At 37.4% G+C, this 13983-nt stretch overlaps 1 protein-coding gene across 1 annotated transcript in view; it reads right to left on the bottom strand.

The window, feature by feature from the left end:
• Positions 1–13983, bottom strand: part of HUWE1 (HECT, UBA and WWE domain containing E3 ubiquitin protein ligase 1) — a 164163-nt gene that overhangs the window by 146921 nt on the left and 3259 nt on the right. Inside the window, exons 2-4 of the mRNA XM_007958089.2 lie at positions 7577–7675; positions 6615–6821; positions 5072–5224 (exon numbers count right to left, since the gene is read on the bottom strand). Coding sequence (XP_007956280.1) covers positions 5072–5224; positions 6615–6821; positions 7577–7675 — 459 coding nt within the window. The remainder of the gene's footprint in view (positions 1–5071; positions 5225–6614; positions 6822–7576; positions 7676–13983) is intronic.

Raw genomic sequence — 13983 nt, 5'->3', positions numbered from 1 at the left:
AACAAAACAATGCCTGGTCCCGCACCATCTTCATGATCCTTGGTATGTCTAAGCCCATGGTTGTGGCTGTTGTGTCAATCCATCTTATAGAGAGGGTTTTTACTTTGTTTTCGCTGACCCTCTACCAAACATGATACATTCTAGGGGCTGGTATTTCCTGATGACATGGCTAAAATAAGTAAGACAAAATCTGATCATCCTCGCTTCTAAGGACTCCTCTGGTGGTATCGCTTCTATGATTGATTTGTTCTTTCTCCTGATAGTCCATAGCATATTCAATACCACAATTCAAATGCATCAATTCTTCTGTCGTCGTCTTTTTTTTTTTCCCCATTATCCAGCTTTCATGTGTGTATGAGGCAAAAAGACCATGGCTTGATTCATGTGCACAGTCATCAAGGCAACATATTTGCTTTTTAACACTTTAAAAAGGCCTTCTGTAGTGGATTTGCCCAATACAATACATCATGAGGATTTTTGTTTGCTTTATGCTCAGGTATACTAAAGGGTCTATTCTTGTATTGTCATCAGTAAATGCTTATATATTGTGAGCAATAATAATCCTCTTGTTGTGCACACTGTGAATATTTTCTCCCAATTTAAAATGTCACCTGTTTTTTGTTATACGTAAGTTTTAGTATTTTCATACACTCAAATCTATCAGTATGTTTGAAATGGCCTCCCAGTTTCCTGATTTTCTTAGGAAACACTTCCCCATATAAGATTATGTGTATAGTATGAAGAAAGGATCAAAACTCTTTTTTTTTTTGAAGAGCAAATTATTCCAAAATATCTATTAAAGAGTCCCTCTTTTCCCCACCATTTCATCAGAAGCACCATGAGGCCTACTAGTTAATTCATAGATGTATTTGTGCATTCCTGTGCCAATTATAAAACTTTCAAAATTATCCTGGCTTTACAGTTTGGCATCTGGTACAGAGAGTGTCCTTTCTTTAGCAATGGTTTCCTTAGGTATTTTTCTGCACATTTTCACTTTCCAAAAACAAAAACCCACTACCACTGAGTTGATTCTTTTACTTTCCAGTTTATGCTACTAACAGACTTCCACTCAACCAATCTGACTACATCCCATTCTCCATGTCTTCTATCAAACATATTGAATAACGCAGTCTACTGCAGGCATTCTTTTGCTCCCACTAGTACCTGTATGTGTATCAATTCAATTGTGTTTGTCTCCAAGTCCACTTATGAAGTCAGATTATAATTATATAATTTAAACACTATGTAAACCAAATGATGTGAAACTGAAAAGGGAATTATCATTTTATAAAAAACTAAGTTGAAGATTCTGTAAAGACTAAAAGGCAAGCTAGTAAAACTAAAATAGTGTCAAGTTAGGGAAAAGAGATTCAGGGGTAAAGTATAAAAATTTGTAATTCTGCATTTAGGTTTCTTTAGTAAGTTCTTCTACATTACCGTTTTACTTTAAAGAAATCACAGTTTATACTTAGTTATGCAAGATAACCTCCTGCTCCCTACTTTGGCTTTACTTTAGAAAAACTAGTATAGGAAAATTCATTTCTGCTTAAGATATGTATTAATCCCATTGTACTGTGTGCATGGTGCTGTGATGCTGCAAGCTATGCCCCTAGTATTTCAAATGCAAGCACGGTCCCATGGTAGAAAAGTTTCAGTAGAGCTTCCAGACTAAGACAGGGGCAAAGGACCTGGTGATCTGCTTATGAAAATTAGCCAATGAAAACCTTATGCATCACAAAAGAACATTATCTGACTTGCTTCCTTTGGACATGTCATCAGAAGGGATCTACTACTGAAGGAGAACATCATGTCTGATGAAGTAAAGGCGCCAATGAGGGTAAGTAAGGGAGACCCATAGTGAGATAAAATGGCACAACAGCTATAATGATGGACTCAAACACGCTGGCAATTGTGAGGATGATGCAACAAGGCAACATTCTGTTTTCTTCCACATGAAGTTGTGATTAGTTGGAGCTGACTCAATGGCAACTATCTAGTTCATATGTTAAACTTTTTTAAACATTCTGGGCTTTACCAAAATTTTAAAAAATAATTAAACTACCAACTATTGGTTATAATTTTATCAAAGAGGGTTTCTACTATATTGGGTTTTTCCATGCCAAAAAAGTAAATACATAATATATAAAAAGTGGTATTTCTATGCCTATTCAGACATTCTTTTAAATCTGAGTAAAGGTTTAGTGTTCTAAGAGACCTTAAATACTAGCGGTTAGGTTTGCTTTCTTTCATTTATTTATATAATAATCTCTCCCATTCCTGTCCATTTTAATTCTCTTCTGATTTTTATCCTTTGTATGCTTTAAAAAAAAAAACACGTTGCTCAGTGTGCATACATCTTTAAGTTACAGACATGGTACTGAGCAACAGACATTGTGTTTTCCCCTTTTTTCACTCAGCATTATGTTTAAAATGATCAATGCTGCTACATGTATTATTTGGTCCAATGCTTCTAACTGATGCATCACATTCTATACTGTGCACACACATTTTATATATCTAATATATTAATGACAAACACCCTAGGTTGCCTTCAACTCCTCACTACCTCAAAAAGTGCTGCAAATATTCTCACCTATGTCATCTTATGAAACAAAGTGATATCATCTTTGGGAGAACAAGTTTACACACCCATCAGCAATGCCTAAATGACACCGGTCAATATTTAGTTATTTAGTTCGGCATTATTTAGTTTTCTAATTTTTGCTAATCTTATAATGCCGTTTGTTTTAAATCTACTTCTCTAACTATTAATGAGTTTGAGCATTTATGCATGTGCTTATCAGCCTGCTGGATTTCCTCTTCCATGAAATGCCTATCTAAATCGTTTGTTTATTTGGAAGAGTTCCTTAGATATTCTAGCAGTAATAAGGACCCTACTAGTATTATAACACTGTTAAACATCCTCATCAATCTGTTAACTTTTGTCTTTGGCAGTACTTAATGGTCTACAGGGAGCTCTGGTAGCATAGTGACTAAAGCACTTGACTGCTAACCAGAAGGCTGGCGGTTCAAACCCACCAGCCACTCCTCAGAAGGAAGGTTGGGCAATCCTACTTCCGTAGTGATACTGCCTCGGAAACCCAAGGAGGGGTCGCTATGAGTCGGGGCTGACTCGACGGCACATAACAACAACAGCAATGGTCTACAGACTAGCTGCTGTTCCACCAACTGTTTGAAACTGTTAATGATCCATTGACAACATGTGCTCAAGTTAGAATGTTACTGAGCCACCCAGTAAGTACACTGTTTACTTTGACAGACATTTTTTCTCATGAAGGAAGTAGTGTGCTGATTTACATTCTATGGAGTTTGGTGTAAACTCATTAACAGTGGTACTAAGACACCCTTTGCAGATCACTGAAAAAGAAGACTTAATTGGTATCAAAACTAAAACTCTTACCCTTAAGCTTTGTATTTTGCAGATGTCAAGAATTACTTCTTCAATTCCAGATCACAGATATAACCTCCTAAATTCTCTTAAATTTAGTTTTACCAAATATGACGTATTTTAGGGACACCATGCTTACTGACAATGTCCCTGGGTGGTGCAAACAGTTAACGTGTTTGGCTGCTAACCAAAAGGCTGGAGGATCGAATCTACCCAGAGGCACCCTGAAAGAAAGGTCTTAGTGATCTACTTTCAAAAAAATCAGCCACTGAAAACCCTATGGAGCAAGGGGTCACCATGAGTTGAAACTGACTCAATGGCACTGGTTTGATTATACTTGTTGATATGGTGAATGAAATCTTTTTCCTAATCATTTTATAATTAGTTATTACTAATTATGGAGGAACTATTCATTTCTTTAAGAAGCTCTGGTGGCATAGTGGTTAAAGCATCTGGCTGGTCACCAAAAGGTTATCATCTTAGACCCACCAGTCGCTTTGAAGGAGAAAGATGAGGCAGTCTGCTTCCATAAAGATTTACAGCCTTGGAAATCCTCTGAGCAGCTGTATACTGTCCTATAGGCTATTTGGTTTATACATTTCTATACATTGATCTCTTACTTGGTACCTCACTATACTTTTATTTATTCCAAAATTTTATACTATCTATCCAGAAAACCAGAGACAACCTTGCTAATTACCAACAGTGACAACTTTTCTCTTCCAACATTTTTTTCATTTTTTTCTTTGTGGAAACATCTATCGAGATACTGTGTTTTCCTTTTACCTGTTACACTTGGGGTTCCAATGTCAGATGGCCTTGAATTTTTTAATATGAGAAAAGTTTACAATGTATTAAGAAAACCAACAGGTCGCATACTTATGTATACATTATTTCCAAATGCAAGAAGAGAATATGCTCATATTTCTTCATATTTTCTATCATGTCCTAGAATTTTTATAATAAATTTATAATTGTATCAAAATTATTTAAAAATAAACATGGCATCTAAAATAGTCTAAAACACTTTTCTTCCAAGAAGCTTTCCAGCAATGGCTACCTCCTCAAACCTAAGTATGTGTAGTCATTATACCTCTAGGAACAGTAGACAATAAGTTGGTTGAGTAAAACTTTTATTTGAAAGCTTTTGCCTTCCATTATAATCACAAACATCAAAAACTAATTAATGAACATAGCACTTTAATTCTACACAACTCTAAAGTAAATAATCTAACTTCACAGATGAGAAAACTATGATCAGAACTGATGGCACATAACAACAACAAACAATAATAAAAACCAGGGACAGGACTCAAATCCAGATCTTTTTATTACAGTGTACTTCCATCCATCTCATAAAGAATTTGATTCTGAGCTTCTTACCAGAAGAGACTTTGTCATTTTTTTAACCAAACAAAAGAGTAGACTTGTAACTTTGTGAGCATAGATTCATGAAATTCCTCAAAAGTTACTTTATAATAACTGAAAATACTCAATAGGTTTTCCAGAATTTAGCTAAGTGGGATCCAACACTTCTACTAAATGAGGTCAGTAAAGTTAACTAAGGGATTTCCATCTATTTTTGATAGTGTAAGAAACATCTGTCCAAAGGAAATATATGCTCCAATTTTTGAGTCATTCCACTTCTTACCCATGACTCACCTCTGCCAAATGTTGCAGCCGGGTTAGCAGTGGGGTTCTCTTATCAGATCCAAGGCGGGTGATATAGTTTGATCTTTTGCTGAATACATACAGAAGGTTAAGCACAGCCAGCACCACTTGCATATCAGAGGAAGCCAATAAAGTTGTCAAATGCTACAGGAATAATAAAAGACAAGTTTGTGGTAACCATGCACACTTGCCACTGCTAATTTAAAACACAAATGTAATAATATTTGTCAACATACACAACACTTTCAAGAAATTTAGTAAAAAAAAAAAAAAATGCAAAACACGTATGAGTATTCTGAGCACCATGCCAAAGCCCTGTCCTCAAGGAGCTTACAGTCTGGCAACCGATCAGAAAGTCCAAAAAAAAATTAAAAATATAAACTATTATTAAAAATTGCACAGTTAGGAATAGATTACAAAAGAGGCACATGTGACACACCTATGTAGAGCTCAAGAATTTAAGAATTTTAAGTCTCCATCTAGACTATAAAGACTGTATGGTAAAGATAATTTTATGTTCTTTCTGTATCTTTTATGACAAAAATAAAATTGGAATTAACTAAAACATAATGTCTTTTATATAGAACCCAAAAGTACTGACAATAGCTGGTGGCATTTATGTAAACTATACACATAAACTACCTGAGTGATTATTTTGGTTTTTAAATGCAATTAAAATTCACCAGCATATTCAAGAATTCAGTTAGGGTTAAACTCAATATTAATTTAATTGGAAACAAACCCAGGAAATTCTACTTGATAATTATCCTGAAGGTCATGGACTTCCTTTTGCAGTGAATCTACTTCATCTTCAACAGACTGCTGATCTATGACCCACTTAAAGCTCTGTCTGCTAGGTCTTTAGTTCAGTTACCCCACTACTTTTAGCAAATCATTTTCTTTCTACTTGTTTTTTCTGATTCTGTTCTTTACCGAAGACGACTCAGGAAGACACATAACGTCAGGGCACCTAACTAATGGTTATTTTTTAAAAAATTCTAAAGTTAGGCTATAAGGAAAGAGTTACTTTTAGTAACTTTAGTAATTTTTGACCAATGTAAAAGTTTGATTCCTGTGCCCACTTTATTAAAGGACACACTGACCATGATTAGTATTTATTTTGGGAAGGACAGGGGGCAGCAGAGGAGATACTGAAAAGCAGTACACTAAGACTAGAACAGTAGTGAGCACACTAAAGTGTTAAGAAAATAAAATCATTTCTAATAATTTACAAGTAAGAATTTGAGGCAAAATCAATTCCCACGAATTCTCTAGAATACTTCAATACACCTATTATACCTCTCATTCATTTCTTGAGTCTTAAAAAGCAAGGTAATGATGATAGTAAAGAACATTCCCAACAACCCTGTGAAGGGTGTGGTCTATAGCTAAGAAATATCCTACCACTGTCTATGACATTCTGAAAAACCCAGGACTCCATATGAAAAGGAAAGAAGCGTAAGGAACTATTTCCTTATTTCTGGGTGTACACAATTCTTGTTAAGAACATATCATATGCTTGAATCTCCCCTACCTCTATGGAACTGTACAGATGCCGGGAGAAGCTGTACTCAATAAGCAAAGCTGTGAAATTCAACACAGCTAAGAGAAGCATTTTCAGCTGCTCTCTTTCTGGCCTATCACACACGAGCATCCAGGACATATTTTCCACTGTCTGTCCAGCATCTGCCAGAATTCCATCGAAGCGGTCCAACAAGTCCACCCAGTGATATAACTCGCACTGGAGAGGGGAAGAGAAAAGAAAATATAAGAATGTGCTGGTGCTCTGTGATTTAGCTTTGTTGCAATAAACTATTGGGCATGACATCAAGAGAAACTCACTTTCCACCGCTGCTTCTCTTCAACTCTCAATCAGTACAGAAACCCATATAAAAAAGCTCACACTCTGAGATGCATGGCCCTGAATTCATTGTTATTATCTATCAAGGTAATATGTGCTAACAACGGAAGATCCCACAAAACCTTTAGCTAGGTCCTCAAAGAAAGCATTCTGGCTACATGTGATGTCTACAAACATTTCTGCCAGGATTCATTTTATCAGAAAAGTTCATCTTTCTTTAGTCACCAAAATTCTTTTATATAAAAGTTAAAATCTCAAGAATATCTCAAAGTCATATTTTTGATCAAATAATGGAATTCTGTAATTAAGATTCTTTGCCATCATCTATGCAAGTGTTCTCCATCTGCATCTTGTAAAATTTTTCATGTTTTTCTTCTTTCAAAATTTCCTTGGCAAACCACTGACAGTCTAAAACCACTGGTCTAGAGGTATGTCAGACATATGGAAGATGCTTACTAAGTGATAGCTGAATGAGTCTAACTCCTTGTGATTTCTCTTTCTTTATCATAGCACATAAAATGATGTACTAGTCTGGTGAGTTCTATCTTTTGGCAGCATGGAATTAGGGGAAGAACATTAAGAAATTCTAATAGGCCTTAATTTCTTTGACCAATCTCTAATGAGAGATCACATACCTTTCCAATGTTCCATGTTTTGATCTGCTGTAGTTCCAAGAGGAGTTGCTCATCATTACAAATTTTGAGTTTGTCTATTAAGGCTCTGCAGTCTGCAGGCTGAGAAAAACAAAAAGGTGTTCACAAAGGCTGTTTTTAGCTATGAAAGAAGACAAAAAGGAGAATGGGAAAAGAAGCTCTTAAAGTCCACACACCCGTAAGTTAACTTTTCCTAGAATATACCACTTAAGAAAACTGGAGGTTTTCCAGACAGTCACTTGGAATTAAAATGGAATCCTCATGATGAAGTATCTTCACTCCCCAATAATCATCTGTGCATTTTTAAAACCCTGAATAAATCTGTAAATGTAGACAAACTACTTGGAAGACTACAGACAACAGAAATGAAGGAAACAAGCTAAATGTCACTAAAACCAAAAGGAATCTGTCTAACAGTGAAAAGCTCTAGTGAATTCAGTTAAAGGTGAAGATTAGCATTGGCTATATTTTTATACAACATTAAACCCTCCAATTGTGGAAGGGCAAAGAGCTTGTGAACTTTGAATAACAAGGTCTCCATTCTTACTTGGGGTTCCCATTTTCGTTTCTAAACATCCCTGGCTCTTTTTTTACTGATGAAAGAAACCAACTGTCAGGTCATAAGGAGTGGATTAAAAAGTTTATAGTCAATATTCTAAAAGTAGAGGGGGCTGGGATAGAGAAATCATCTACTAGTGGATGGTACAGGAGCTCTGGTAGCGTAGTGCCTAAGGAGCTTGACTGCTAACCAAAAGGCTGGCAGTTCAAACCCACAAGCCACACCTCGGAAGGAAGATGGGTCAATCTACTTCCGTAGTGATACTGCCTCAGAAACCCAAGGAGGGGTTGTTATGAGTCAAGTCCGACTCAACGGCACATAACAACAACACAACAACAGTGGATGGTACTGGGAGAAGTGACTATACTTGCTTCTTAGCTGTGTAAAGGGAGTATAGTATCCTGGGAATAGGACTGGATTTGAAACCAAACAAATCTGGGCTCAGTTTTTAGCTTTATGCTTACTAATAAACTGTTTGATATGAGGAAATACAACCTCTCAGCCAGTTTTCTTACCAGAAAAACAGAGCTAATAGCTACCTCAGAGAAGTGAAGCTCATATTTCTTTATGGTACATAATAAACCACTTACCCTACTTAACAGGAGCTTAAATTCTGACAGGCAACATACAATTACTACAAAGAACATGGGCTTTGATATTAGGTACTCAATATGCTACCTCTTTGAATCTTCGTATCCTATTCTGTTAGGAGCTTTAAACTGGGAAAAATGTATTTTCAGCACCAAAACCAGAATATGGTATGAATATTAACTTTAAAAAATGTAGATGGTTTTCTTAAAGCCAAGCCCCCCAATTCTTCTCCCTTATAGAGAAAACCATATTAATATCTACCTCACATTTTTATGGTAATTAAATGTATATAAAAATCAATGACACAAAATCCTTCCATAAACCAAACTGAACTTCCTCCTCCCCCTGAAGACATGAGCACAGGGTGAGAGAGAGGTAGTAAATCAGATCCCATGAGAGTCTAATCCACCTGCTCATACATTTTACTTAGGTTTTCTGGATTTACTTTGGGCTCACTATCATATATACCACTTCAATTTCTGACGGAGGGCAACTATTAAAATCCAATGTTATGATTCTGTGCATTAGATAACAAAATGTTCATGGCGAGTATTTTTGTCCTATAACCACTTGGTGTCCCACAATGAGGCATTCAGTCTTTACCAACGTATATTAACAAGCCACGGGCTACTTTTTTTTTAAATGTAGGAGCTCTGGTGGCATAATGCCTAGTGCCTAAGGCAATTGACTGCTAACCAGAAGACTAGAGGTTTAAACCCACCAGCCACTCCTGGAAGATAGATTGGACAATCTACTTCTGTAGTGATACAGCCTCAAAAACCAAAGGAGGGGTCGCTGTGGGTCAAATCTGACTTGACAACAATGAGTTTGGTTTTTTGGTTTAGGACAATTGGTAGAGGGAACATGGCCAAAACTCTTATGATTCTACTAGTCAGACTTGCCAGAGGCACCACATAGCATTTTTGACTAATATCTAAGTAAGGCACCTGGGTCTAGTAGGTTATAACGCCCAAATAGGAAAGCAGCTTGCATCATATCCTAGACCTTTTGCAAATCCTTGTCTAGATCTAAACCTCACTAATACTGTAAGCTCTAGCAGTTACTCATTAAATGGGTCAATGTAGCATGCTTAAATGTGACACATACTGGCTCTAAAATTCAACGGCATACACCATATATTACTCCTCTTTTTTTCATGTTGCGTTGCAAGGTTCAGCAACTTATCTCACATTAGAAGGGATATCCTGACATTTCTCAGAACTCTGAGAAATGAGGCGTTCAGTCTTTACCCCTAGAAACTTTCCTGATGTGGTACACCCTCAAATATTCAAAAGGTTATCTCTTACTCTCTAGCCCACATACATGTAAAGCATCTAAGGCGCTTGCTGTTTCCTGTTCACTAGGTCCAATTAGCTCAATGGCATCAATTTAACATATCAGGATGATGTTCTCTGTTCTATCAAGACTATGAGGGTCTCTATGAACTTTGAAGTTTACAGAAGAATGTACCAGGGACAACTGTATACACCTTTACTGTCTTGACCCTGCTACCTAAATACAAACTCCATATGATTTTCCTTACTCATGGCAATACAGGTATGCACTGCCTAACGTCCACCTGGGCAATGTCTGACTGCATAAATATCCATATAGGTCTGTGGGGTGGAGAAGAGGAACTTGTTGAAGGGTACCAGGAGACAGGCCAGGGGTGAGTTTACTAGATTTGCAGTCCCCAAGCCATAGCCATGAGCAGTGGCTGTTGCAATGCCCAGTCACCCAACAGGTAACTTGTGGAGAGATGCTGGGGTGCAGCTGTAGCTGACACCCTTGCTCCATCACTCAAGGCTTCCAATTCCGACCAGGCTCCTGCGGGGCTGCTCAGAATGGTCTGTGCCCTGAGGCAGCCAACTGTAGGTGCAAGTTTGAAAACCCCACGGCTCTAGGCGCTAACAGGAAGCCAGAGCAGCTTGCATGGGGGTTACTAAGATATAATACATACAAACATTTATGTTGTTCATACAATGCCCAAATAACATAACATCCTATTTCACAGAATGTATCGTGGACATTAAGCATTTGGCAGTTCAACAGCAGTATCCTAATTCCCAGGATTTGTATTGTGTTCCAATAAACATACTAAACCCAGGGGCACAGCTGCTGATACAAAGAGTGATCGATATCAGCCTTTCTTAAAAATAGTATCTAGCACTGAACACAGTATGGGGCACTGGTCACTCATGCTGCTAAAGGAAAACCACTATCTCAAGCATTAAAAATATACAGTCAATGACTCTAAAAATTTCACTTCTATGACTTTATCCTAAGTAATCTGCTGTTGTTGCTAGGTGCCATCAGGTCGGTTCTGACTCACAGAGACCCTTTAACAGCATGAAACACTGTTCAGTCCTGAGTCACCCTCACTATGCTGTAGTTTATTTTTGTAGCCACTGTGTCAATCCATCTCGATAAAGGTCTTACTCTCTTTCCTCCACCCTCTAGTTTACCATGCATGTGTCATGTCTATACTAAGTGAGATGAAGTCTCACTGTCCTCACTTCTAAGGAGCACTCTGTCTGTACATCCTCCAAGACAGACTTTTTCATTCTTCTGGCAGTCTGTGGTATTATTATTCCCTATCCTTCATCAAGCAAATGTTGTGAGCCATAAATGTGTAAATCCCAAACAATCCACATATCTTAAATTTGTTATTTTTGTGATTAATTGTAAGGTAGAATCTTTCTAAAGTTTACCCACTTTATTCTTTTCTGAAATGTCCTATGCCCATTTTGTCACTGGGATAGTCATCTCTCCTACTAATTTAGATACTAAAGATTTTAGGGGATATTTTCAGTTAAAAGATTATCTGAGGGCAACAGTGTCACAGGTTCACTTAGTCTCCATGGCTCCATAAAGTCTGAAGTCTTTGAGAATTTGACATTCTGTTCTGTGCTTCTCTTTGTGGTCAGAATTCTTCTATTTGATCTAATCTTCAGTCAAAGTGTTCAGCATTGTGAGCCGGGCACCATCCAGTTCTATCTCATGGCAAAGAAGGCTGCTGTTCATGAAGACACTTAGCCACACATTCCATAGCCTCCGGAATCTCCTTCCTGTTGCTCCAGGTGAATAGAAACCAATTACTGTAAATTGGGTGGCTGCTGGCAAGCTTTTAAGACCCAGGCACTATGCAAAGAATTATGAAGCAGAGCAGAAGCACTAAACACATTATTAGGCCAATTAACTACGGTGTCCCATGAAATCATGACCCTAAACCACCAAACCAAGAAACCAAATCCCATGAGGTTGTTGCTGCACATAACCAGCCTCAATAGCTTCCCTTTGTCACGTTTTGGTAATTCTCACAATATTTCAAACTTATTCATAATGATATTGCACACTTAATAGACTACAGTATAGCATAAACATAACTTATATGCACTAGGAAAACAGAAAATTTGTGTGACTCACATTACCATAATATTCGCTTTCTTGTGGTGGTCTGGAACCAAACCTACAATATCTCAAAGGTTTGCCTATATTGTGTGAGGCATCGACCGTTTTCCTTAATCTGCATGTGGAAATCCAGTTTTCCCCAACACCATTTTATTGAAAAGATTCTTCTATTCTCATCAAATGGACTTAGTACCCTTGTCAAAAATCAGTTGACCACAGATGTATGAGTTTATAACTAGACTCTCAATTCAATTCCATTGTTCTATGTGTCTATTGTTATACCAGTACTAGGCTGTTTTGATTACTGTGGCTATAGTTTTAAAAGGAGAAAGATCTTCTCTTTCAACATTATTTTGTTATTTGGGGTCTCCTGACATTCCATATAAAGTTGAGGATTGATTTGTCCATTTCTGTAAAGAAGGATATATGGATTTTGATCAGGATTGCACTGAATCTATAGATTGATTTTGGTAATACTGACATCTTAACAATAGTAAGTTTTCTAATCCATACACATGGAACATCTTCCCAAAGGAAACTTTCTTTTTGCTCTTCATTTTCTAAAGATATCTGACAACAAAACTGTGAAAAACACATTAAAAATGAAAACCAAAAAGCAAATGAAAATATCTACAACAGATATGGAAAAGGAATGAATATACACATGTCTGGTACTCAATAAGAAATACAATGATATTCCAATGGGAAAATGGAGCACCCAAGCAAACAACTGATATAAGGCCAATGAACTAAAAAATACATATACTGGAGTAATGCAAATTAGGACAACAAAGTATTTTTTCCAAAACCTAGTTTTGTTTTGTTTTTCTCCCCAAATATTAATAAAATTTTAAAAGATCATCAATAATGCTGCAAAAGTATAGGAAGACAGTACTTCCCATACTCATCACTGGGAATGTTAGTGGGCTACTTAAAGTCACAGGTCTACAATCCTGGAAGGAAAGTGCATTACGCAAATGTTTAAACATTTAACTAAACAAAAGATTCGTGGGTTCGAACCTACTAAGAATTGTCGCAGAAAATAGGCCTTGCGATCAGCTTCTGAAAAGAAACGAAAACTGTATGGAGGGACATCAAGTTCAATTGCCATAACATACTGCACAAAAACACTGTTCCACATCCTACTTTGGCGAGTAGCAACTGGGATCTTAACAGCTTGCAAGCAGCCACCTAGATGCAAGATGGATCTCTCCTCATCCACAGCAAAGAATAATGAAGAAAACGAAAGACATATGGAAACGATTAGTCCAAGCGACTGGTACAGCATGCGATCCTCAGCCTATGCAGACCTCAGCCTATAAGACCAGAAGAACTAGATGGTGCCCAGCTACCACTGTCAACCACAAAGAGGGGGATCTACATAGAAGATCCTGGATAGAGCTGGAGAACAATGTGGGGGAATAAAACTCAAAATCAAAAAAAAAGGGGGTGGAGGACCAGATTTGCTGGTCTGACAGAGCCTGGTGGAACCCCTGAGACTATGACCCCTAGCTCCCCTTCAGGTCTAAAACTGAACCCAATCCTGTGGCTTCCAGTAAAACAAAACACAGACATATGAGGTAAACATTTACATTAGGTGGATACACTCACTTCTTGGAAAGATCGATCATGGGAGAATGGAAGGGCTGTGTATGTACAGGGAGACAGCTTGGGGGCAGGAGTGCATGGGAGGGAGGGACACAGGGAAGAGGAAACTATGGGGAGGAAGTGGGAGGGGAGATGCTGCACTGTGGGAAATTGCAGTCAATGTCATAAGACAAAGCTGCTATATGGAAAGTGAATTTGCTCTGTAAACTTTCACCCAAAT

Source organism: Orycteropus afer, unplaced genomic scaffold, assembly GCF_000298275.1.
Source record: "Orycteropus afer afer isolate SDZICR_OR568_19922 unplaced genomic scaffold, OryAfe1.0 scaffold00848, whole genome shotgun sequence".
NCBI classification, from domain to species: domain Eukaryota; kingdom Metazoa; phylum Chordata; class Mammalia; order Tubulidentata; family Orycteropodidae; genus Orycteropus; species Orycteropus afer.
Note: the sequence above shows the minus strand (reverse complement) of the source record. Positions and strands in the feature narration are given on the sequence as shown.